Source organism: Triticum aestivum, chromosome 6D (genome assembly GCF_018294505.1).
Source record: "Triticum aestivum cultivar Chinese Spring chromosome 6D, IWGSC CS RefSeq v2.1, whole genome shotgun sequence".
Lineage (NCBI taxonomy): Eukaryota > Viridiplantae > Streptophyta > Magnoliopsida > Poales > Poaceae > Triticum > Triticum aestivum.
Genome location: NC_057811.1, coordinates 38,105,022 through 38,128,589, shown reverse-complemented (window position 1 = coordinate 38,128,589; position 23,568 = coordinate 38,105,022). Strand labels below are relative to the sequence as shown.

Sequence of the window (23,568 nt, the reverse complement as noted above, 5' to 3'; positions counted from 1 at the left end):
TTTTTGAATAAACAATATCAAAGACATAAATATGGTTGAGAAACTCACATAATGGTAGAACTGGAGGCGTCTGCACATCGACCCAGATGTCTCTATTACCTTCAATATCATCTTCCGGACGAATATCAAAGGTGATAACCATATCAGGCTCAAATGCATAAGCCTTGCATAGTGCTTGCCAAGTTTTGCATTCAAAATAGGTGTACGTGTCTGCATTGTATAATTTGACGTTGAAAGTATAACCATGCTCGGTCTTCAGGTAAACTCTCTTTATCTCCATAGTTTCCATACCACTGAAACATATCTTATCGAAGACAAAAATTCTTGCATGGCAGGGGATGCGCTAGTAGAATAGTGAAAATTTAAAATTATAAGTTGAAGCAAATGAAGCATATATAAGTCATGCTTAATTACGAAAAAAGACTTGTCGTTGTGACTTACTGTATCACTTCGAAGGTCTCATCCAGCTTGATGCTGAAGCTCCTATCATCAACAAGGAAATTTCTGTCGCACAGGCCGCGCTGGTCTTCACAGTATTCACACTTAATGAAATCTTTTTCGTCGTCAGACGACATTTCCTATGTTCATATAGGTGAAACATTAAACACTTACTAGTTCTATTAATTCAACTACTTCTATTAGTTCAACTAGTTCTATTAATTCAACTAATTCAAATAAAGTAGCTAGTTCTATATAGTAATATTTTAATTAGATCATTAAATCTCAGATATCTAAATTTTCTTACTAAAAATAAACTAGTTCTATTAATTCAACTAATTCAACTAAGAATTTACTAAAAATAAACTAGTTCTATTAATTCAACTAAGAATTTACTAAAAATAAACTAGTTCTATTAATTTTCTTACTAAAATATATAAAGTAGCTATATATATAGTAATATTTTAATTAGATCATCAAATCTCATATACCTAAATTTTTCTTACTAAAAATAAACTAGTTCTACTAATTCAACTAGTTCAACTAAGCATTTACTAAAAATAAACTAGTTATATTAATTCAACTAGTTCAAATCTCATATATATACCTAATTAATATCTAGCTAATTCATCTAAAATTGACATTAATATTTAACATATTTTCCATATAATTCATCTAACATTAACATTCTAACATTCTTATCTACGTAATTTATCTAACATTAATCTAAACAGACAGAAAATAAGTAAAAACAATATGTGTGTGTGTGTCTGTGTGTGTGTATGTGTGTGTGTGTACGAGCGGGGGGCGGCGGCGTACGGGCGGCGGCGCTCAACGGCGATGCGACGGGGACGGCGCGACGATGAGCGGCGGGCCGGGGGCGACGGCGCGATCGAGACGGCGACGGGCGGCGGGGGCGACGACGGTGACGGCGACGACGGGCGGCGGGGGCGACGGCGGTGACGGCGACGACAAGCGGCGGGGGCGGCGAGGGCGGAGGGGCCTGCGAGGGCGGCGCGCGATGGGCGACGGCGCGGCGGCGGCGGCGATGTCACGCGAAGTAGTTGGAGAAGAAGTGGTGGTCGATAAAACTGATTTTTTCGCAAGTGCCATATATATATGAGGGGCCTTTAGTACCGGTTGGAGCCACGACCCGATACTAAAGGGGTGCGCTGGCGCAGGAGCGGTGCAGGCAAGTTTAGTCCCACCTCGCTAGCCGAGGGGCGCCCGCACCAGTTTAAACGCCCCGGCGCGGCTGCTGTCTCAAACTCCTCTCTATAGCAGGCTTCTGGGCCTAACTTCGGCGCGCTGCCCTCTGAGCCTGCTCGCCCTTCTGGGCCAGTATTTGCAAACCCTAGGTCTGGCAGGCCCACTGGGTAGCGTCCCAACAATTTTTTATATAATTTTCTTCTATTTATTTCTGAGTAGTTTTTTTGCTGTATTTAGTTTCTTTGTGAATATAAAAAAAAATATATAGTTTTTCTCTTTTCTGCATTATTTATTTTTTGCTATTTATTTTTGAGTAATTTTTTATATAATTTTTGTCTTTTCTGTTTTATTATGTTGCATACTGAACGCAAAAATAGGCTGGAGTTCAAATAAGTTTAAAAAACATTGAAGTGCTCGTGCAGATGAGTTCTCGTCCGAAACCATGATACTCCGAAAGAGATTGTCCAGTTTGTACACGAGGTGCGTCCAGTTTTCGCCGTGACCCTCTCTACTCTTTTGCACATTCTATGCGGGTGAAATGATGATACCATGCCAAGTTCCAACATTTTCAGAGTTCATTTTATAGTGATTTTCAATTTCACCGTCATTTAGCACTCTAAACAAATCGGTAAATGACTAAAAACAGCATATGATGTCAGAACGTGTTGGAAATTGATGACGTCGCTTTGAATGGTGCGTACTGAACGCAAAAATAGTCTGGAGTTCAATTAAGTTTAAAAAACATGAAGTACCGGTGTAACAGATGAGTTCTCGTCCGAAGTCCTGATACTCCGAAAGAGATTGTCCAGTTTGTACACGAAGTGCGTCCAGTTTTTGCCGTAACCCTCTCTACTCTCTTGCACATGCTATGTGGGTGAAATGATGATACCATGCCAAGTTTCAACATTTTCAGAGTTTATTTTGTAGCGATTTTCAATTTCACGGTCATTTAGCTCTGAAAACAAATCGGTAAATGACTGAAAAACAGCAAATGATGTCAGAAAGTGTTGAAAATTGATGACGTCACTTTGAATGGTGCTTACTGAACGCAAAAAAGTCTGGAGTTGTAATAAGTTTAAAAAATGAAGTGCCGGTTTAACAGATGAGTTTTCGTCCGAAACCGGCCCTGATATTTCGAAAGAGATTGTACAGTTTGTACACGAAGTACATCCAGTTTTTGCCGTATTGTACAGTTTGTACACGAAGTGCATCCAGTTTTTGCCGTAACACAAGAAGTCCGGAGTTGTAATAAGTTATTAAAAATAAAAAAGAGGCGCAATGCTTGTTAATTAGCTTCAAGCCTTTCGGAATAGTGTAGACTGCACTGCACATAGCTCCATGCAGTCTACCCTATTCCTCAAGGCTTGAAGCTAAGCAACGTGAAGGTGAGCATTGCGCCTCTTCTTCATCGTCTCTGCACTCAGGGCTTATAAACCGCTCCTAGTGCCTCTCTCTTCGCGAGGTGGGACTAAAAAACAGTTTAGTAAGAAACTCTAGTACCGGTTCGTGCCACGAACCGGTACTAAAGGTGCTCGTGGGGCCACAGCCTCATTAGTACCAGTTCGTGGCACGAACCGGTGCTAAAGGTTCGCCACAAACCGGTACTAAAGAGGTCCTCCCGCCTAGCCGTTGGAACCGGCACTAATGGACACATCAGTGCCGGCTCAAAATCAAACCGGCACTAATGTGCTTCACATTTGAGCCTTTTTCTACTAGTGATATACTCTTGTCATGCTTGCTTGATATGTATTGTGAATGTCTAAACTTGTGTTAAAACTCCACCTCAACTTGAAGAAAATAAAAACTGCAACCTTGGTTTGCTAGGAGTCTATTCACCCCCCTCTAGACACCTCTTCTCGATCCTTTCACAACATCCACGAACCTTTAGTGGTACTATAATTATCCATCACATGTTCTAGAACAATAAGTGAGACCCTCCACCAGGCTCGGGGGCTACGCCCACTGGGTGCGCTGAACGTGCATTTACTGTCAAACGGGTCCACATGACATGACACGACCCACATAGGCACATCTACTAGGCGGGTCGTGCCGTGCCAACCCATGTGCTCCTCGGCCTAGGCACGACACATTTAGCAAAACGGGTCGTCCCGCAACACGTTTAACACGTTTGGGCCACATGCTTTTTGCCCTGTTGGGCTATTTTAGGCCATTTTGCTATTGGGCTGTTTTTTGGGTCATATATATGAAAAAATCAAACATAAACAGTCCATGTGCCCAGCCTCACGGCCCAAACACGACCCTGGCGGTTTAGCCCGTGCCGTGCTAGCGTGCGACCGGGCCGGCATGGATGGCACGAGCCAGATAGCCAGGTCTGCCCGCTTCCCCATTTCAAGGGAGATAGAGCGCTGGGATGGAGGAGAGCCGAGGGAGAGAGAGAGAGCCCGGGGAAGCTCGATGAAGAGAGGGAGACGAGGTCAATTCAATGGACCAACATCCAAATAGAAACGAAATTGCTGCATAGACATGCTTTCCGCCCGATCTGAGAACGGTACTTCATTCGCGTCCAAATCTCGTGAGTGCACGCTCGCTGTGACGCTGCGATGTAGTATCGTTTAGGCATTGGCTGTAAGTTTACCACGTGTATAGCAGCGCTCAAATAGAAAATGCATTGACACCCACTTCATTCCAACCAGCAATTCTGTCTACAACGAAGCAACAAAATCAGAATTCAAGTCATTTAGTACCAACAACAATAATTCAAGCCACTTTTTAAAACATACTAGGCCGAATGTGGTTTTGAACTCATTTTGAATTCGTATCCTGGACGATGCAAAACTCTGCTCTCTGATTGGTCCATCTGGGCCTCCCACGGATCACTCCCCCTGCCCGGCAATCTCCCCTCAGATCCAACGGCGGGCGCACCGCGTCACGCGGATCGCTCCCCCCCCCGCTCCAGCGAAGCTCCCGTCTCCAATAAAAGCCGCGCCCCTCGCCGCTGTTCCAACCCACCAAACCCAGAGCATTCCTCCAATCCAGCACCACCGCCGCCAGCTCCACACCTCGAGAGGGACACCTCGTCGCCGGAGAAGCAAGAAGAAGATGGCCGGAAGGAAGGGCGGCGAGAGGAAGAAGGCGGTGACCCGCTCCGTGAAGGCCGGGCTCCAGTTCCCCGTCGGCCGCATCGGGCGCTACCTCAAGAAGGGCCGCTACGCGCAGCGCGTCGGCTCCGGCGCCCCCGTCTACCTCGCCGCCGTCCTCGAGTACCTCGCCGCCGAGGTAGCCGCAGATCTTCGCTCGCTGCCCTCGAGCCTCTGTTCTGCTGCTCTGTTCCTCTTGTGTTGGACAGATCACCGATTTCGTTTGGTTGAAATGAATCGCAGGTCCTGGAGCTCGCCGGCAACGCGGCCAAGGACAACAAGAAGACGCGCATCATCCCGCGCCACCTGCTGCTGGCCGTCCGCAACGACCAGGAGCTGGGCAGGCTGCTCGCCGGCGTCACCATCGCCCACGGCGGCGTCATCCCCAACATCAACTCCGTGCTGCTCCCCAAGAAGGCCGCCGGCGCCGCCGAGAAGGAGTCCACCAAGTCGCCCAAGAAGAAGGCCGCCACCAAGTCCCCCAAGAAGAAGACCGCAGCCACCAAGGAGTAGCCGTCCCCATCCCCATAGCCTAGCCATTACTCATGGACAAGATGAGTACTAGTCGTTTGGTTGGCAGATCTGTATGTAGTGCCTGGTAGTCTCTAGTGGCCCTGAAGATGGTGTGGGAAATACTAGTACTACTGAAGATGCACTCCTTTGAGTCTTGGTTATTCTCTTGTTCTATATATCTATGGTTGTCTGCAATTTGGTCTTGTGAATGCTTGACACCTGCTTTTGTTTCTGAACATTTGGTACTAAATAAGTTTCATTTGTATGAAATTCTCTTTGTATCATCTGAAAATTCCCCTTGCTCTTTGCTTACTAAAACAAACAGGGTACTCAATTTCAGGCACTAATCTTATGTTATGTTGATCACCCAATCATATTTCAATCAATCTGCAGGAAACTGATTCTTTGAAGAAATCACTCCTGACGATTTCTATATATAATCCTCCACCTCCATGCGAAGCCAAGAAATGATGTGGTGCTAGATTGGACAAGGAATGGTTGAAACCACAAACCACAAATTGCAGAAAATTTATCCTCTGAAACCACAAAGCTGAGAAACATTTGGCTGCTACGTAGATGCAAACTAAACTAACTAGCCAGAAACACATGTTATTTGGATGCTAGGAAGGGCCAGATTAAACAGAGATGATTAAATGCGCAATAACAGGCATCACTGCACGCATTCGGTTTTCTTTCTTCCTCTTTTTTGTTGTTGCAAAAGGCATTTGGTTTAGTTTCTCTGCATCAACACATGCAGCAGCCTCACATTTGGGGGATTATCTAGAGCTGGAGAGGATACAATTAGAACCTTCTGAATATAATTCCAGCAAAAGAACTCATGTAGAAACCGAACACAAACTTTATGCATCCTGAGCAACAGAGATTAAATTCTACACAGCTCACATCCTGGGCATTCTGGTAACAACACAAGGGGTGCAAATTCTCCAAGAGTAATGAGATCCTGACAACTCTGTGTGTTGATCATGTGGTACAAATTCAACTCATAATAGCATCTCTGCAGCATTGCTATCTTCTTGACGTACAAAATTATAGTATCTAATAGTACGAACCCATGTGCATCCACGCGCGCGCACACACACACACGCAAAAAAGAAGACGACGAGCTTAAGCAGAGATTAGAAGTTGCAATCTCGACCAGACGCAACACGGGACAGAAGACTTTAGCTTGCCTCAAACGCTTGCAAGCGAGATAACTGACAGCGCCAACAAAAACAAGCCATCGTGTCTTCATGCCAGTTGACTAATGACTAATGCCAGCGCCAACACAGCATATAAAATGGAAGAACCTACAGCAAAAAAATCCATTTCTGCATCTGCCACCAGAGTGTAATTCCAGACACCTGCAGAGCAATCAATTTCATCAGTCAAACCAATCTGTACAAGTAATTCATGCAAAATCTATTAAAGTTATATCGCCCAATATTTGTACGACTCAAACAGTAACCGTTGCTACACTAGTGTTGTGGACTTCTACCAAAATCTCCAAATATGGATCCTCTCAGCATTGACACAATGCCAGCAATACAAACATAGAGAAGCAACAGGTGAATTGCAGAATAGTCGCACACCTAGAAATTCCATCGCCAACATCAAGTTTTTGGCTACATTTGATGTTAGTAGAGGCTAAAAGATTAGTGGCTTTAGAGCATGGTTAATAGTATAGCCAACTGCTGGCTATATGATCTTGCCACATCATCTATAGCCAAGCTTACAGCCGACAAATACAATAGTAGCATATAAATATATACTACTTTTTTCATACATGGCCCACCTCACTCTCTCACAATTTGTCTAGGAGTCCGTGCAGCAGCCGGCTGTTAAGAGCAAGTACAATAGGGTGACGTAGGCGGGCTATAAGAGATGCCAACATCATATTTATGTCTAGGTGGAGGAGAGAGGAGAGGAGAGAGAAGAGAAGCGGGCTACAAGCTTACAGTCGGCTGTAGCACGAGCTCCAACACCCTTTGTGAGAGAAAGAAGTGAGGCATGCATTAATTGTATAGTATACTAGTATGTCTAACTATATTGTTTGAGTGGGCTATTAGATTGGCTACAAGTGACATTGCAACTTCATATAGTCGGTTGTTAGCTATACTATTAACCATGCTCTAATTAGTAGCCCTCTTCCCTTCTCTCTCATCCTCTCTCTCATCCAACTCATCAAAAATATAATATTTAAAGGCTTACAGCCCGCCTAGTCATCCTTATTGTACTTGCTCTTAAGAACTCCATAGGGCCAATTTCGAAGATCCTAGCTCATCAAATCATTTAAAATAGTTTTTGTTATGATGGGGATATGAGGGGCTCATGGAATAGGAAAGGAGAAACATCTGGTTTACCTAGCTAGTTGCTAACAAATCAAATTTAGTTAGATTCATTCAGTCAAAGCATCAATTAAGGGATCATGCATCGTCTTATTAATAAATACACTTCCTTCAATCTACAATATATATGACATTCTATTTTAATCCGTACAGCATCAGAACAATACTTCGGCCACCACTTATAATGATAAATGTTAAGTAAAAATGCAATTCAAGATTAAAGCAGTATTTATGGTGAATCCAGCCATTTTGATCATATATATGGCAGTAAAAAGGAAAGCCATACATTTTGTTTAGAAGAGTTCAAGTGCCCCAACCTGCTTGCAGAAGGTAAGCTTACCTGCGTAACCAGTAAATCACAATAGCATATCTAATTGGACAAGAATCTCAGGTGTTGTGCAAAAGAACAGCTTCAGGACCACCAATTCCTCTTTCTGCAAGCATACAAAGTCAAACAACCAAGGACATTCCAACAAAAAGCCAAACAGACATGAGGAGGCATCAAGATACTTAGATAAACTCACAGCTGTAGTTTGAAAAAAAAATTTCAATTTGGAGACAACACCAGGGAAAGATAAATGAAACTGGATCTGATTATCGTAAAAATGAAAGAGGCACACTAGGACTATTAGCTCCTCAGTAGAGGTGCAGATGGGTATCCTTTAGGGTATTCTCTGACCCCCTTAGATCAACTAAATGAAACAAAATTTCACAAATCACATCACTTTTGAAAATCTAGTTCATCAAGCCGCAAAAAAAAAAAAAATCCTGATATAGCACTACTAAATTGATAGCTTAACACGAATGTGTGTGCACAGTACTACGTCAAACAATTATCAACAATTAACTTGGTTTTATTATACCCATGATGTAAAACATGATATTACCTGTAGTATAGACACTTTCGAATGAGTGATAGTGAGACATGATTTTGGTTCCCAAGACTTTCTCAGACTGTAGTGACTCAAGCTGTAACATGACAGGGCCATCAATTGTCCAGAAAAGAACCACGTTATTGTCCTCAGCAAAACCTAGTATTAATTGGCTCCCATTCGACTCTGGTTCGCAGTGAAGTAGCTTGTCAATTTCAATGGTTCTTCCCAACACCCATGAAGCAACACCATCGCAATTGGTCCTTCTCTTCCAGAATTGGGCACTGGAGCCTGATAAAACAAGGAGACCAAATCCACCGCCATCTGCCCGTATCATCGAGAATTGGAAAAACCTTAGATCATTTACTGGCATAGGTATCACAGCTAGTCTTTGCCGATCCATATCAAATTCAAGGATCCCACCCGAGCTCCCATCAAGCAACCAGTAAAGAGAACCCCCGACCAGCACAGCAGGCTTGATCGTAGAAACCGCGATGCGAAAATGGGCAGCACCCTCAGATTGAAGCGGTGCTGTGATAAGATTGCCCCATACACCGGTTTCCGACGAGTAAACACGGGCGACTGCTTGCGTAATTTGTCTCTCACTGCTCCCTACCAAAGCCAGATGGAAGTGTTGGACGTCTCCGGCAGAGCGAAACACCGCGCCGCTGATTGGGGATGTCTCCGTGTCGAACCCCGGGGGGACGGCAATGTGGTGCTGGTCGCCGGTGACGGGGTCCCACACAAGGAGCTGGAGACGCTTGCGAAGGTAGATGAGCGCCAGGCCATGGCGGCATCCGAGGGAGAAGAAGCGGTCGACCAAATCTGCGTGTTGCAAGGAGAAGCGCTCGGGCGAGACACGATCCGGGGCCTTGAGGGAAGGCGCGAAGGAGAGCCCTTCGTCTAGCTCTTGGAAGAACCCGAGGAGGGGAGGGTTGCGGTGGTGGTGGCGGCGGAAGCGGCGGCAGAAGCCTGGATCGGAGACGAGGCCGCGCCAGCGCTTGCAGACGAGGGAGGCGCGGGGGAGGGAGGACGGCTGTGGGGGGAGGCGGAGGAGGATCTCGGAGAGGAGGTCTTCGTCCTCCAGCGGCGGCACCGCCGCCGGCGAGGGGCGGCGGCGGCGGAGGCTGCTCATCTCGCCCTACGATGTGAGATGCTTTTTTTTCAGAAGAATGCGGTGTGGGGCGTGGGTTAGGCTCGATGTATAGATGCAGTAGACGCGATCGACCGGCCCAGTGTGCGGCGTGCAGGCCGTGAGTGACAACGAAGAGCCCAAAACTGGGCTGGACATTGGAAAGCCCACGATGGAGAGGTGGTCTGTTTTTAGGGGAAATTCAAAATGAATGCTTTCTCAAAAAAAATAAAAAATGAATGCATATTTAACACACGCGCACACACACCTATATTCTTTTTTAACATATATGCATCTTTTAGGCGAGTTATATTATTAATTTTATGAAAGAATACCTTCATTTTTGCGCTACAAAAAAAGGATCCACATAGCAAATTGTAGGTCCAATTATCCACATATTTGTTTTCTGTGCAGCCCACAAATAAAAATATGCATTAAAAATGTTTATATGGTTCACACATATATATGTTTGACGTACAAAATTCCCGATATTGTTTTAGTTTTCAAAATGTTCTTTACATTTTTTTCGGTAACTCGAGCTTCGTCGAGTCGGGTAGCTATTTTGCATTTCTGACACAAACGTCGTGTGGGTGGTGGACTCACACCATTGAAAGGAGGGCAGATGCCACCGTAAGTTTCTGGCTGGGTGTAGGGGGGAGTTTTTTTTAATCCTTTTTAGCATTGGTGAGATTGATTGAGTGGATAAATTTGGTTGGGTGTAGGGCACAACATATAGATGTTTTTTTTACTTTCTTTCTGGAAGGCTGTAATTTTGACTCTGGCTATCATTTTGCTTTTTTTTTAGGTCTTCTTTTACTGTACGGATGGTCAACAAAATCATGATGGTGACATTTTAACTCTTGGCATGTGATTATTATTGCACCGCCTTAGTTTGCAGCACCGATTGTGCGCGTGCTTTTAATTTTCCTTTTATGTATAGAAGGAATTTGCGCATATTTGGGGAGTTTTGGAGTTCGCAAAAGTGAACTCAAGATAGTTTTCTTTACAGTATATAATATTGAGATTTGCGAAAAGCAAAAAAAAAAATCAAAAAGAAAATCAAGATTGGAGAAGTGGGGTATCGATCCCCATACCTCTCGCATGCTAAGCGAGCGCTCTACCATCTGAGCTACATCCCCATGTTGACGAAATTAATTATCAAAGCTTCTTATTTATTCAAGTATCGAGCACACAACCCTGCCATTACACAAGTCGTAATTTCCATGGACAGAGGACAGAGGACAGTGTACGTTGCGAATTCGCCGGCATTTGGCACAAGTCAGGGGAGCTTGCCATTTGGCCGCCCGCTCCCGGCAAACAAAACAAGGGATTGCAGTTTGGCTAAGCCTCCATTCTCGAAAGGCCGGCCAGTAGAAAAATGGCCCAATTCCCTTCTTTTTTCAGGGAAAAAAAAGAGTTGACGGGTGCAAAACACGACCACATTTTGTTGAAGATGAGTTCATGAGCAGAGCTGCCGCATACCGCGCTCCGCTCCAGTGGGCACGAACTGGATCGTCGTATCTTCCTCCATATCCCAGCTACATACACAGACCTGACACTCCTTCCTCAGATCGCACAGGCATCACTGCACGCATTCGGGTTTTCTTTCTCCCTCTTCCTCTTTTTTGTTGCCGCAAAAGGCATTCGATTTTCTTTCTCTGCATCAACACATGCAGCATGGCAAATCTTTTGCCTTGTTCCAAGAAAACAAAACAAAACACATGCAGCAGCTTCACAGTTGAGGGATTATTTAGAGCTGGAGAGGGTACAACAGTACTACTTCCAGACAGCTTAGAACCTTCTGAGTGTAATTCCAGCGAAATGAAACAGAAGACAAACTTTATGCATCCCGAGCCACACACAGACAGCAAACTCTACACAGCTCACACCCTGGGCATTCTGCTAACAACACAATGGGGTGCAATCTTATATTCGCCAAGAGTAACGAGATCCTGACAACTGCGTGTGTTGATCATGTGGCACAGATTCAACTCTTATAGCATCACCGCAGCATTGCTATCTTTTCGACATACATATTTATATCTAATGTGGTACAAGCCCAAGTGCACGCATGCAGACATGAAAAAAAGAAGACGACAAAAGCTTAATCAAGATTAGAAGTTACAGTCTCGACCAGACACAACACAGGACAGAAGAGTTTAGCTTGCCTCAAACGCTTGCAAGCGAGATAACTGACAGCGCCAACACAAAAAAGCCATCGTGTCTTCATGCCAGTTGATTAATGACTAATGCCAGCGCCAACACATCATATAAAATGGAAGAACCTACAGCAAAGAAAAAGCTATTTCTGCATCTACCACCGGAGTGTAATTCCAGACACCTGCAGATCAATCAATTTCATCAGCCAAACCAATTTGCTTTCATGCAAAAGCTATTAATGTTATATCGCCCAATTTTTTTACGACTCAAACAGTAAACGTTGCTTCACTAGTATTGTGGACTTCTACCAAAACCTCCAAATTTGGATCCTCTCAGCATTAATACAATGCTAGCAATACAAACATAGAGAAGCAGTAGGTGATTTGTAGAATAGTGGCTCGCCTAGAAATTCCATTACCACCATCAAGTTTTTGGCTACATTTGAACTTAGTAGAGGCTAAAGATTAGTGATTTTAGGAACTCCATTAGGGGCCAATTCTGAAGATCCTAGCTTATCAAATCATTTAAAATATTTTTTGTTATGATGGGCATATGAGGGGTTCATGGAGTAGGAAAGGAGAAACGCCTGGTTTACCCAGCTAGTTGCTAACAAAACAAGTTTAGTTAAATTCATTCAGTAGAAGCATCAAGTAAGGGATCGTTCATCATCTTATTAGTAGATACACTTCCTTCAATCTACAATATATATGTCATTCTATTTTAATCTGTACAGCATCAAAACAATACTTTGGCCACCACTTATAATGATAAATAAATGTTAAGTAAAAATGTAATTCAAGATTAAAGCAGTATTTATGGTGAATCCAGCCATTTTGATCATGCATTTAATATGCCGTATTGAACATCTAACATGACCAAATATCGAGAAAATAGGCTGCCCACAAAACATAGCTACGTTTGGTTGGATAGGTGGCAGTTACATATTCCAATTAGACAAACATTGCGAGATATGCTGAGAAAATATTTAAGCAAACCGGCTAACACTAGAACAATCGTCCATAAAACTGCAATAACTGCAAGAAAAACGATATATAGCAGTAACAAGGAGGAGATAACTGAAAGCAAGGCAGCTGGATGGACAAGGAAGGAAAGTGAAAGAGCATATCCAATAGAGAGGGGGCAGAATGTCAGCAAATAAAAGAGAAGGTAGGTTGGCGAGGGCATGAGGAAGAGAATGGAGAGCTGCTAATAAATGGATGAGGAAGCAGGGTGTCGAGGAAAAATCAAATATGCAGTGTGCATGAAAGCGTGACAGGTAGCCAGCCACTGGACCATCTCCAAGACTGTCCGACCCTGGCGTTAAGCTTCACTTGCCCCACCGATCCACTCAAAATAAGTTCTAGCACATCCTTGCAAAGATGACTGTCCGGTCCAAGGTTTTTGAGTCGCCTAGCCAAGTCGAGTCGCCATGCCTCCGACTAGTGGCTCGCTGCGATTAGTCTGCGACTCGTCGTGATTAATCGCCACAAGTCGCCCCAGGTGTTAAGAGGAGGAGGAGGAGGAGGAGGGGGGGGAAGAGGTGATGTTGCAGGCGGAGGAGGGGGAAGGCAGCTGCTTGGAGGATACTTCAGCTCGGAGAAGGCAGCAGCAGCTCGTAGGAGCAATGGAGGCGGCGATTCTGATGTGGGATGGGAGCACGCGTCTTCTCCTCCTCTATTTCATGCTAGAGAGCTGGCCCAATAGGCCCATTATGTAACCCTAGCTTCCAAATAAAATCCAAACCGTCCATATGCTCTAATCTGGACCGTGCATCTGCTCTCTCATGTGCCTTTCTCCTTCGTCTCTTCCGCGCTTCTCCTTGTATAGTCGGCGCACTCTCCAGCTTCGTCTCCTCCTCCCCCGCCTCGAACTCTGGCCTCCTCACCTTCCCAGTCTTCCCTCCCTTGGCCTTGCTGAAGCTAAGCCGCCCTGCTTTGAGGTCCTAGTCGCCCGACTAGTCGTCGACTAGCCTACCAGCCGCGCGACTCGCTCCTCAAGCCAAGTCGCCTGCGCAAGCCAACCTCGCTCCAACGACTTGGCGATTAGTCGGCGACTATAAAACCTTGGTCCGGTCTACAACGTGGGCATGCCTGGGATTAGCAAGAAAAGGCATATGGGATCTACTTCGTTCATATTCCTAACAAGTGAGAATCAGTTTGGCTCAGCCACAACTATTGTCATGCGTGATGTATCCCTTCCTCGTTAACTCAACTAATACACTTCCATAACTGCAAACAATATATTTTGCTACAATTAGGAGACTAGACTATACAAATCAATCTTTTAGCAATTTGCAATTTAAAAATTCATCATGTTTTAATCTGTCCAAATTATTTGAGATATTTAATGAGCAAGGGTCTTCGCATTTGACTCGACGAGTGCGAAGGATAAGGAAGCTAGCCGAGCCTAGGAGGATTCGCTTAGGTAGCTGGAACGTAGGGTCTCTGACAGGAAAAGTTCGGGAGCTAGTTGATGCAGCGGTGAGGAGAGGTGTTGATATCCTTTGCGTCCAAGAAACCAAATGGAGGGGACAGAAGGCGAAGGAGGTGAAGGATACCGGCTTCAAGCTGTGGTACACGGGGACGGCTGCAAACAGAAATGGCGTAGGCATCTCGATCAACAAGAGCCTCAAGTATGAAGTGGTAGACGTCAAGAGACGTGATGACCGGATTATCCTGGTCAAACTAGTAGTTGGGGACTTAGTTCTTAATGTTATCAGCGCGTATGCCCCGCAAGTAGGCCACAATGAGAACACCAAGAGGGAGTTCTGGGAAGGCCTGGAAGACATGGTTAGGAGTGTACCGATTGGCGAGAAGCTCTTCATAGCAGGAGATCTCAATGGCCACGTGGGCACATCTAACGTAGGTTTTGAAGGGGTGCATGGGGTGTTTTGGCTATGGCATCAGGAATCAAGAAGGAGAAGATGTCTTAAGTTTTGCTCTAGCCTACGACATGATTGTAGCTAATACCGTCTTTAGAAAGAGAGAATCACATCTGGTGACTTTTAGTAGTGGCCAACACTCTAGCCAGATTGATTTCATCCTCTCAAGAAAAGAAGATAGGTTTGCGTGCCTAGATTGTAAGGTGATACCTGGAGAGAGTGTTGTACCTCAACATAAGCTGGTGGTTGCTGACTTCCGCTTTTGGATTCGTGTCCAGCAGGATAAGCGTGCCAAAGTCGCTAGAACGAAGTGGTGGAAACTCAAGGGGGAGGTAGCTCAGGCGTTCAAGGAGAGGGTCATTAAGGAGGGCCCTTGGGAGGAAGGAGGGGATGCGGACAATGTGTGGATGAAGATGGCGACTTACATTCGTAAGGTGGCCTCGGAGGAGTTTGGAGTGTCCAGGGGAAGGAGAAGCTAAGATAAGGATACCTGGTGGTGGAATGATGATGTCCAGAAGGCAATTAAAGCGAAGAAAGATTGTTTCAGACGCCTGTACCTGGATAGGAGTGCAGACAACATAGAGAAGTACAAAATGGCGAAGAAGGCCGCAAAACGAGCTGTCAATGAAGCAAGGGGTCGGACGTATGAGGACCTCTACCAACGGCTAGGCATAAAGGAAGGCGAAAGGGACATCTATAAGATGACCAAGATCCGAGAGAGGAAGACGAGGGATATTAGCCACTCAAATGCATCAAGGACGGAGCAGACCAACTCCTGGTGAAGGACAAGGAGATTAAGCATAGATGGCGGGAGTACTTCGACAAGCTGTTCAATGGGGAGAATGAGAGTTCTACCATTGAACTGAACGACTCCTTTGATGAGACCAGCATGCGTTTTGTGCGGCGAATTCAGGAGTATGAGGTCAAGGAGGTCTTTAAAAGGATGAAAGGAGGCAAGGCGATGGGCCCTGATTGTATCCCCATTGAGGTGTGGAAAGGCCTCGGGAACATAGCGATAGTATGGCCAACCAAGCTTTTCAACCTCATTTTTTGAGCAAACAAGATGCCAGAAGAATGAAGACGGAGTATATTAGTACCAATCTTCAAGAACAGGGGGGGTGTTCATAGTTGTACTAATTACCGTGGAATTAAGCTGATGAGCATACAATGAAGCTATGGAAGAGAGTCATTGAGCACCGCTTAAGAAGAATGACAAGCGTGACCAAAAATCAGTTTGGTTTCATGCCTGGGAGGTCGATCATGGAAGCCATTTTCTTGGTGTCAAGCTTTATCGAGTCGGGTAGCTATTTTGCATGACACACACGCATGCGCGCGCACACACACTATTGAAAGGAAGGTAGATGCCACCGTAGGTTTTTGATTGGGTGTAGGGGAACGTTTTTATTTTAATCTTGTTTGCATTGGTGAGATTGATCGACCGGATAAATTTGGTTGGATGCAGGGTAGAACATATGGATTAGTTTTCGTTTCTTTCTTTTTGGAATGCTGGAACTGTGACTCGGGGTATCATTTTGCTCTTTCCTTTTTCTACAGTATGGATGGTTAACAAAATCATGATGGTGACATTTTACTCTTGGCATGTGATTTATTATTGCACCGCCTTAGTTTGCAGCACAGATTGTGTGCATGCTTTTGAATTCCCTTTTATGTATAGAAGGAATTTGCACATGTTTGGGGAGATTTGGAGTTTGCAAGTGAACTAAGATAGTTCTTTTTTACAGTAATACAGAGGTCCGTAAAAAATATAAATTGGAGAAGTGGGGTATCGATCCCCATACCTCTCGCATGCTAAGCGAGCGCTCTACCATCTGAGCTACATCCCCACATTGACTAATTTATTTAGCAACCCTTTTAACAAGAATACCTTCTCACCATACCTTCTCAGTATACCTGACCATGAAGCTTCGCTTTTGGGCCAACCAATGATTTGAGAGATAGTTGCAACAGCGTCCTGTTGTGTGCGAAAATGTATGCAATTTTTCTTACATTGTTCTTCTCTAGATATTCATAAGCAGGGGCAGGGCTGCGAATATTATATCATTGAATCAAGATGTATGACCAGCAAGGGACTCTTTCCTAAATGGAAAACCTTTATATGTCTTTTCATGTTTGTTCATCAATTAAATAGTCCCATCTTATTTTTTACTCTGAAGCCACCAACTTATATATCTCTCTGACTTAGCAGATTGTTAAAATTCGGACTTCTCCACGGCTCGAAGAGGATGTCCTTGCTTGGGAACCGGAGCGTAATGGTATCTTCACGGTTCGGAGTGCATACCGGCTAGCGCTTGATGAACGTCTTGGTCCATCTTCAGTCGTGGCGAGCAGGGCACCGGACGGACGACGAGCCGTCTGGGCTTTTTTATGGAGGTGCCATGCTCCTCCTAAGGTGTGTGTGTTTGCTTGGCGGGTGGCGACGAACTACCTGGCCACATGGACTAATAAACATGCTCGTAGCCTTGAAGTACCTAACTTGTGTCCTGTGTGTGCTACCGAACCGAAGGACACTTTTTCATGCTCTTTGCAGATGTCCTCAAGCGGTTGCCTTGTGGCAAGCTATGGCGCGGCAATGGAATATTCTGGACATCCATTGAGTCATGTACAGGGCCAGAGTGGCTTTTTGATGTACTCGCGGACTTGTCACCTGAGGAGCGGATGGAACGTGGATTTGTAAAGCATGGGTTTCTGGACACCTCTTATCTGTTGGAATTTTGCTAGTAGGCCTTTGGCCCAAAGCCCAACTAAAATTCTAAAATTCTCTTGGCCCATTTATGCACACATGTGAGTGGAGTGAGTGAGGCTAAAATTTAGTCCCACCTCATAAGTTGAGAGAGAGTTGCACCTCTTTATAAGATGAGCTCTTCTACCACTTATATGAGCATGAGAAGAGGAGACCTACACGCGCGATCCTCCTGCTCCTCGCTCGCCTCGCCACGCCACGCCACGCCACGCCTCGTCACGCTGCGGGTTGCGGGATTGAGGCGAGCCGAGGACAGAGCTATGCATGTTGTCTATATTTTTGTTGCTCGGGAAAAATTAATGAGTCATTAATTAATAACTAACGGACGCGTTAATTACTGAACCGTTTCCGATTCTTTTGGATCGTGACGACTCGGACGTGGGGTTTACTCCCACGACCTGCTCGGCCCGCACTATATAGTCAGGCAGACGTCTACCCTAGCCGCCGCCGTTTCGTATGGTTGCTCACCACCGTTCCACATCATTGCGCCGCCAAGCAAGTCTTCTCCATCCCTCCTTTCGGCGTGCATCAGGAGAAGGGACAGCAGGCCTCCGGAACCCCGCCTCTCGTAATCCTGTACGGGAGAGGGGCGATCAGGTTTTTGGGGAGCGCACTCGCGCGACTGCTGGCAGCGACGACTTCGCGAATGACGACTTCTTCCCCGACCTCGGCAACCTCATCCTCGACGACATGGGCGACAACGTCAACGTCGGCAGCGCTGCTCCCGCTGCACCGTATGTCATTCTATCCTTCCTGTTCAAGATCGTGGTAGAATTCATGTTTCTAGTATGTGCCCTAGATGTGATCTGTTCATCTGCTATGCTAGTTCACATGATTAGTTTAATCTCTGCTACTGTAGTCATGATTTATCTTCTATTTATTTGTATTAAATCTCGTAGTAATTTGCTCATATTTCCAACAATCCAAAACCTGATTATAGGCAATTTACTCCGAGTGGTTTTGCTGCGCATCTGAAGCCGCCCGCCTTTAAGGGGGCGCAATATAAGAGGTGGCACATGAGAGCAGTCTACTGGTTTCAGACCATGGGCTGCTATGACGCCACCAAGGGCAAGCCTGAGGGCGATCTTAATCCAGCACAACTGGAAGCTTTTGAGAAGATCGATACTCTCTTTAAAGGCGCTCTTCTGAGTGTTCTGGATGATTCCATTGTGGATTCGTATATGTCGTTTGAAAACGGCAAGGATATGTGTGCTGCGCTCGAGGCCAAGTTTGGTGCCTCGGACGCCGGCAGCGAGTTGTACGTCATGGAGCAATTCTATGACTACAAGATGACTGATGAGCGCTCTGTTGTACAGCAGGCTCGTGAGATACAGTCGCTCGCAAAAAAACTTGAGTACTTCAAGTGTGTGTTGCCGGACAAATTTGTTGCCTGAGGCATCATTGCCAAACTTCCACCTTCGTGGAACAACAATTTTGCTACTTCCTTGAAACACAAGAGACATGAGTTTTCCGTTGCGGATCTAATTGGTACTCTTGATGTTGAAGAGAAGGCGAGAGCAAAGGACACACGTGCTCGAGTTGCTGAGGGAGCTTCTAGTGCCCACATGGTACAGAAGAAGAACTCCCAGCCCAACAAGTTCAAAAATAACAAGAACAAAACTCAGGGCAAAGGCAAGTTTGATACAAAGAACAAGCCATCACATTCTACCAACTTCAAGAAGAATTCTCATAAGAAGGGGGAAGGGACTTTGCCATGTCTGCGGTGATCCTAATCACTGGGCTCCGAAGTGTCCTAACCGCTTTGAGGAGCGCGAACATGAGAAGAGCGGCAAGTCCGCTAATGTTGTCATCGATGATATTGATATGAAGGAATCAGGGTACGGTATTTTTCCTACCATCCTTTCAGTATTTCAATCCCCTAATTGGTTAATTGACACCGGTGCCAATGTACATGTTTGTGCTGCCGCCTCCATGTTTACTTCTTACCAGGCAACAGTGACTTCACCCATGCTGATGGGGAACGGGTCACATGCCATCGTTCGAGGTGTTGGTACGGTCGATCTGAAGTTTACTTCGGGGAAGACTGTGCGTCTGAAGAACGTTCATCATGTGCCGTCCATAAATAAAAATCTCGTTAGCGGTTCCCGTTTATGTCGAGATAGTTTTAAGTTGGTTTTCGAATCCAATAAAGTTGTAATTTCTAAGTATGGACAATTTGTTGGAAAAGGCTATGAGAGCGGAGGTTTGTTCCGCCTGTCTTTGTCAGATATTTGCACTAAAGTTATTAATAATGTTTGCCACAACAATGAGTCTGATATTTGGCATTCACGACTTTGTCACATTAACTTTGGTTGCATGACGCGGCTAGCCAATATGAATTTAATTCCAAAAATCTCCACTGTAAAGGCTCTAAGTGCCAAGTATGTGTGCAAGCTAAGCAACCTCGCAAGTCCCATAAGACTGCAGAGGCAAGAGACTTGGCGCCACTAGAGCTTATACATTCTGATCTTTGTGAGATGAATGGCGTGTTGACAAAAGGTGGAAAGAGATACTTCATGACATTGATTGATGACTCCACTAGATATTGTTATGTGTATCTTCTGAAATCAAAAGATGAGGCTTTAACTTTCTTCAAAAACTATAAAGCCGAGGCAGAGAACCAACTTGATCGAAAAATTAAACGGCTTAGGTCCGATAGTGGTGGAGAGTATTTTTCCAATGAATTTGATCTGTTTTGTGCGGAACATGGTATAATCCATGAGAGGACGCCTCCCTACTCACCTCAGTCAAATGGGGTAGCCGAAAGAAAGAACCGAACTCTAACTGATATGGTTAACACCATGTTAGACACATCGGGTCTCTCCAAGGAATGGTGGGGGGAGGCGCTAATGACCGCATGTCATGTCCTAAACCGAGTTCCCACAAAGCATAAGACCATGACTCCGTTTGAGGAATGGGAAAGGAAAAGATCGCAACTCTCTTACCTACGTAGTTGGGGTTGTTTGGCGAAAGTCAATATACCAATTCCCAAGAAGCGCAAGCTTGGACTAAAAACCGTGGATTGTGTTCTTCTGGGCTATGCTTTTCATAGCATTGGCTATAGATTTTTGATAATAAAATCGGAGGTATCCGACATGCATGTTGGTACGGTTATGGAGTCGAATGATGCAACTTTCTTTGAGGACATATTTCCTATGAAGGATATGTCGAGTTCATCAAATCAGGAGATACCTACTCCATCTAGTGAGGAATTCGCTGTAATTCCTGAACCCACCATTGCGATGGAACACGTTGAGAATCCTGTTGAGGGTGACAATGGAACTCCTGTGAGGAGAAAGAGACAGAGGACTGCAAAGTCTTTTGGTGATGATTTCATTGTGTACCTTGTGGATGACACACCCAGGACTATTTCAAAAGCCTATGCATCTCCTGATGCTGACTACTGGAAGGAAACTGTTCGTAGCGAGATGGATTCCATCTTAGCTAACGGTACCTGGGAGATCACTGACCGTCCTTATGGGTGCAAACCTGTAGGATGTAAGTGGGTGTTCAAGAAGAAGCTTAGACCTGATGGTACGATTGAAAAGTACAAGGCATGGCTTGTGGCCAAGGGTTATACCCAGAAAGAAGGTGAAGACTTCTTTGATACTTACTCACCCGTGGCTAGACTGACTATAATTCGGGTGCTACTATCACTGGCTGCCTCACATGGTCTTCTCATTCATCAAATGGACGTTAAGACCGCTTTCCTCAATGGAGAGTTAAAGGAGGAAATTTACATGGATCAGCCAGATGGTTTTGTAGTACCTAGCCAGGAAGGAAAGGTGTGCAAGTTATTAAAGTCTTTATATGGCCTTAAACGAGCTCCTAAGGAGTGGCATGAGAAGTTTGAAAGAACATTAACTGCTGCCGGCTTTGTAGTAAACGATGGTGACAAGTGCGTGTACTATCGCCATGGTGGGGGCGAAGGAGTTATTCTTTGTCTGTATGTCGATCACATACTGATCTTTGGAACCAAACTTGATTTAATCAAGGAGGTTAAGGATTTCTTATCTCGCTGTTTTGAGATGAAGGATCTAGGAGTAGCTGATGTTATCTTAAATATCAAGCTGTTGAGAGATGAGAATGGTGGGATCACACTGCTTCAGTCTCACTATGTGGAAAAGGTCTTGAGTCGTTTTGGGTATAGCGACTGCACGCCTTCTCCAACTCCATATGATGTTAGTGTGTTGCTTCGAAAGAACCGACGGATTGCTAGAGATCAACTGAGGTATTCTCAGATTATTGGCTCGCTTATGTATTTGGCGAGTGCCACGAGGCCTGACATCTCTTTTGCTGTGAGCAAGCTGAGTCGGTTTGTGTCAAAACCGGGAGATGATCATTGGCAAGCGCTTGAGAGAGTTATCCGCTATTTGAAAGGCACCGCGAGCTATGAGATTCACTACACCGGGTATCCAAGGGTACTGGAGGGTTATAGTGACTCAAACTGGATATCTGATGCTGATGAGATTAAGGCCACAAGTGGTTATGTTTTTACACTTGGTGGTGGCGCTGTTTCCTGGAAGTCTTGCAAGCAGATCATCTTAACGAGGTCAACTATGGAAGCAGAACTCACATCATTAGACACTGCCATTGTTGAAGCAGAGTGGCTTCGTGAACTCTTGATGGACTTACCTATGGTTGAAAAACCAATACCCCCTATCCGGATGAACTGTGATAATCAAACTGTGATCGTCAAGATAAACAGTTCGAAGGACAATATGAAGTCCTCAAGACATGTGAAGAGGAGACTAAAATCTATCAGAAAATTAAGGAACTCCGGAGTTATTACGTTGGACTATATCCAAACGTCGAAAAACTTGGCAGATCCCTTCACAAAGGGTCTATCACGTAATGTGATAGATAATGCATCGATGGAGATGGGTTTGAGACCCACCGCATGAGTTGTCCATAGTGGTAACCCACTCTATGTGATCGGAGATCCCGTGAAGTAGAAGTGGGAGACAAGTTGTTGGTCAGCTGGGAGGAGAGTATCCCTATATTAACTATCCCACTCCGTGAAGATGCAATACTCTCCTGATCTGCATGGCAGGTTGATACTTATCTTAATGTGTTTCAAGTGGCTTATTCGGGTAAGCAGAGATGTTGTCCTGCAGAACATCTTCTGAGGAACACACCTATATGAATTTGACTGTTAACGTCGCAGTCCGTGAGAATTGGGTGTTCTATAATAAATTCATGAAAATGCCTTGGAGTACGACGTATACGCTCCACCCGCGGGGAAGCCTTGCGGCAGCCCAGTATCGGTCAAGAATTTGTGTGAAACTAGTCTCGCAGAAAACTTGTAGTTCAAGGCATAGTCCACTATTCAAGTTGTGATCTAGTGTAGCATAAATCTCTAAGTGGAAGTTCAACTTCACAGTCTCCACTAAGCCCCGGTATATAAACAATGTTTTGGAACTAAATGATGAGATGTGCCAATGAGACTTTGTGGGGGATTGTTGGAATTTTGCTAGTAGGCCTTTGGCCCAAAGCCCAACTAAAATTCTGAAATTCTCTTGTCCCATTCATGCACACATGTGAGTGGAGTGAGTGAGGCTAAAGTTTAGTCCCACCTCATAAGTTGAGAGAGAGTTGCACCTCTTTATAAGGTGAGCTCTTCTACCAGTTGTATGAGCATGAGAAAAGGAGACCTACACGCGCGCTCCTCCTCCTCGCTCGCCACGCCTCGGCACGACGCGCCGCGCCGCGGGTTGCGGGATTGAGCCGAGCCGAGGACAAAGCTATGCACGTTGTCTATATTTTTGCTGCTCGGGAAAAATTAATGAGTCATTAATTAATAACTAACGGACGCGTTAATTACTGAACCGTTTCCGATTCTTTTGGATCGTGACGACTCGGACGTGGGGTTTACTCCCACGACCTGCCCGGCCCGCACTATATAGTCAAGCAGACGTCTACCCTAGCCGCCGCCGTTTCGTATGGTTGCTCACCACCGTTCCAGATCATTGCGCTGCCAAGCAAGTCTTCTCCATCCCTCCTTTCGGCGTGCACCGGGAGAAGGGACAGCAGGCCTCCGGAACCCCGCCTCTCGTAATCCTGTACGGGAGAGGGGCGATCAGGTTTTTGGGGAGCGCACTCGCGCGACTGCTGGCAGCGACGACTTTGCGAATGACGACTTCTTCCCCGACCTCGGCA

The 23,568-nt window shown here is 45.3% G+C and overlaps 2 protein-coding genes and 2 non-coding genes across 4 annotated transcripts; 1 reads left to right on the top strand and 3 right to left on the bottom strand.

Moving 5' to 3' along the window:
• The first annotated feature begins 4,599 nt into the window (after positions 1-4,599).
• LOC732713 (protein H2A.6-like) lies at positions 4,600-5,616 on the top strand. The gene is made up of 2 exons (NM_001428012.1): positions 4,600-4,884; positions 4,989-5,616. Exons 1-2 carry the CDS (start codon positions 4,708-4,710, stop codon positions 5,256-5,258), a joined length of 447 nt encoding a protein of 148 aa, NP_001414941.1. The 5' UTR covers positions 4,600-4,707; the 3' UTR covers positions 5,259-5,616.
• Positions 5,617-6,177: 561 nt separating this feature from the next.
• LOC123143341 (putative F-box protein At3g16210) lies at positions 6,178-9,635 on the bottom strand. Its single transcript, XM_044562227.1, has 3 exons — positions 8,491-9,635; positions 7,944-8,037; positions 6,178-6,619 (listed from the first exon to the last, which is right to left on the bottom strand). The coding sequence occupies exons 1-2, from the start codon at positions 9,608-9,610 to the stop codon at positions 7,991-7,993; spliced, it is 1,167 nt and encodes a 388-aa protein (XP_044418162.1). The 5' UTR covers positions 9,611-9,635; the 3' UTR covers positions 6,178-6,619; positions 7,944-7,990.
• Positions 9,636-10,673: 1,038 nt separating this feature from the next.
• On the bottom strand, positions 10,674-10,746 carry TRNAA-AGC (transfer RNA alanine (anticodon AGC)). The gene has a single exon. It is a non-coding gene; the product is annotated as a tRNA-Ala (tRNA).
• Positions 10,747-16,419: 5,673 nt separating this feature from the next.
• On the bottom strand, positions 16,420-16,492 carry TRNAA-AGC (transfer RNA alanine (anticodon AGC)). The gene has a single exon. It is a non-coding gene; the product is annotated as a tRNA-Ala (tRNA).
• Between the last annotated feature and the right edge of the window lie 7,076 nt (positions 16,493-23,568).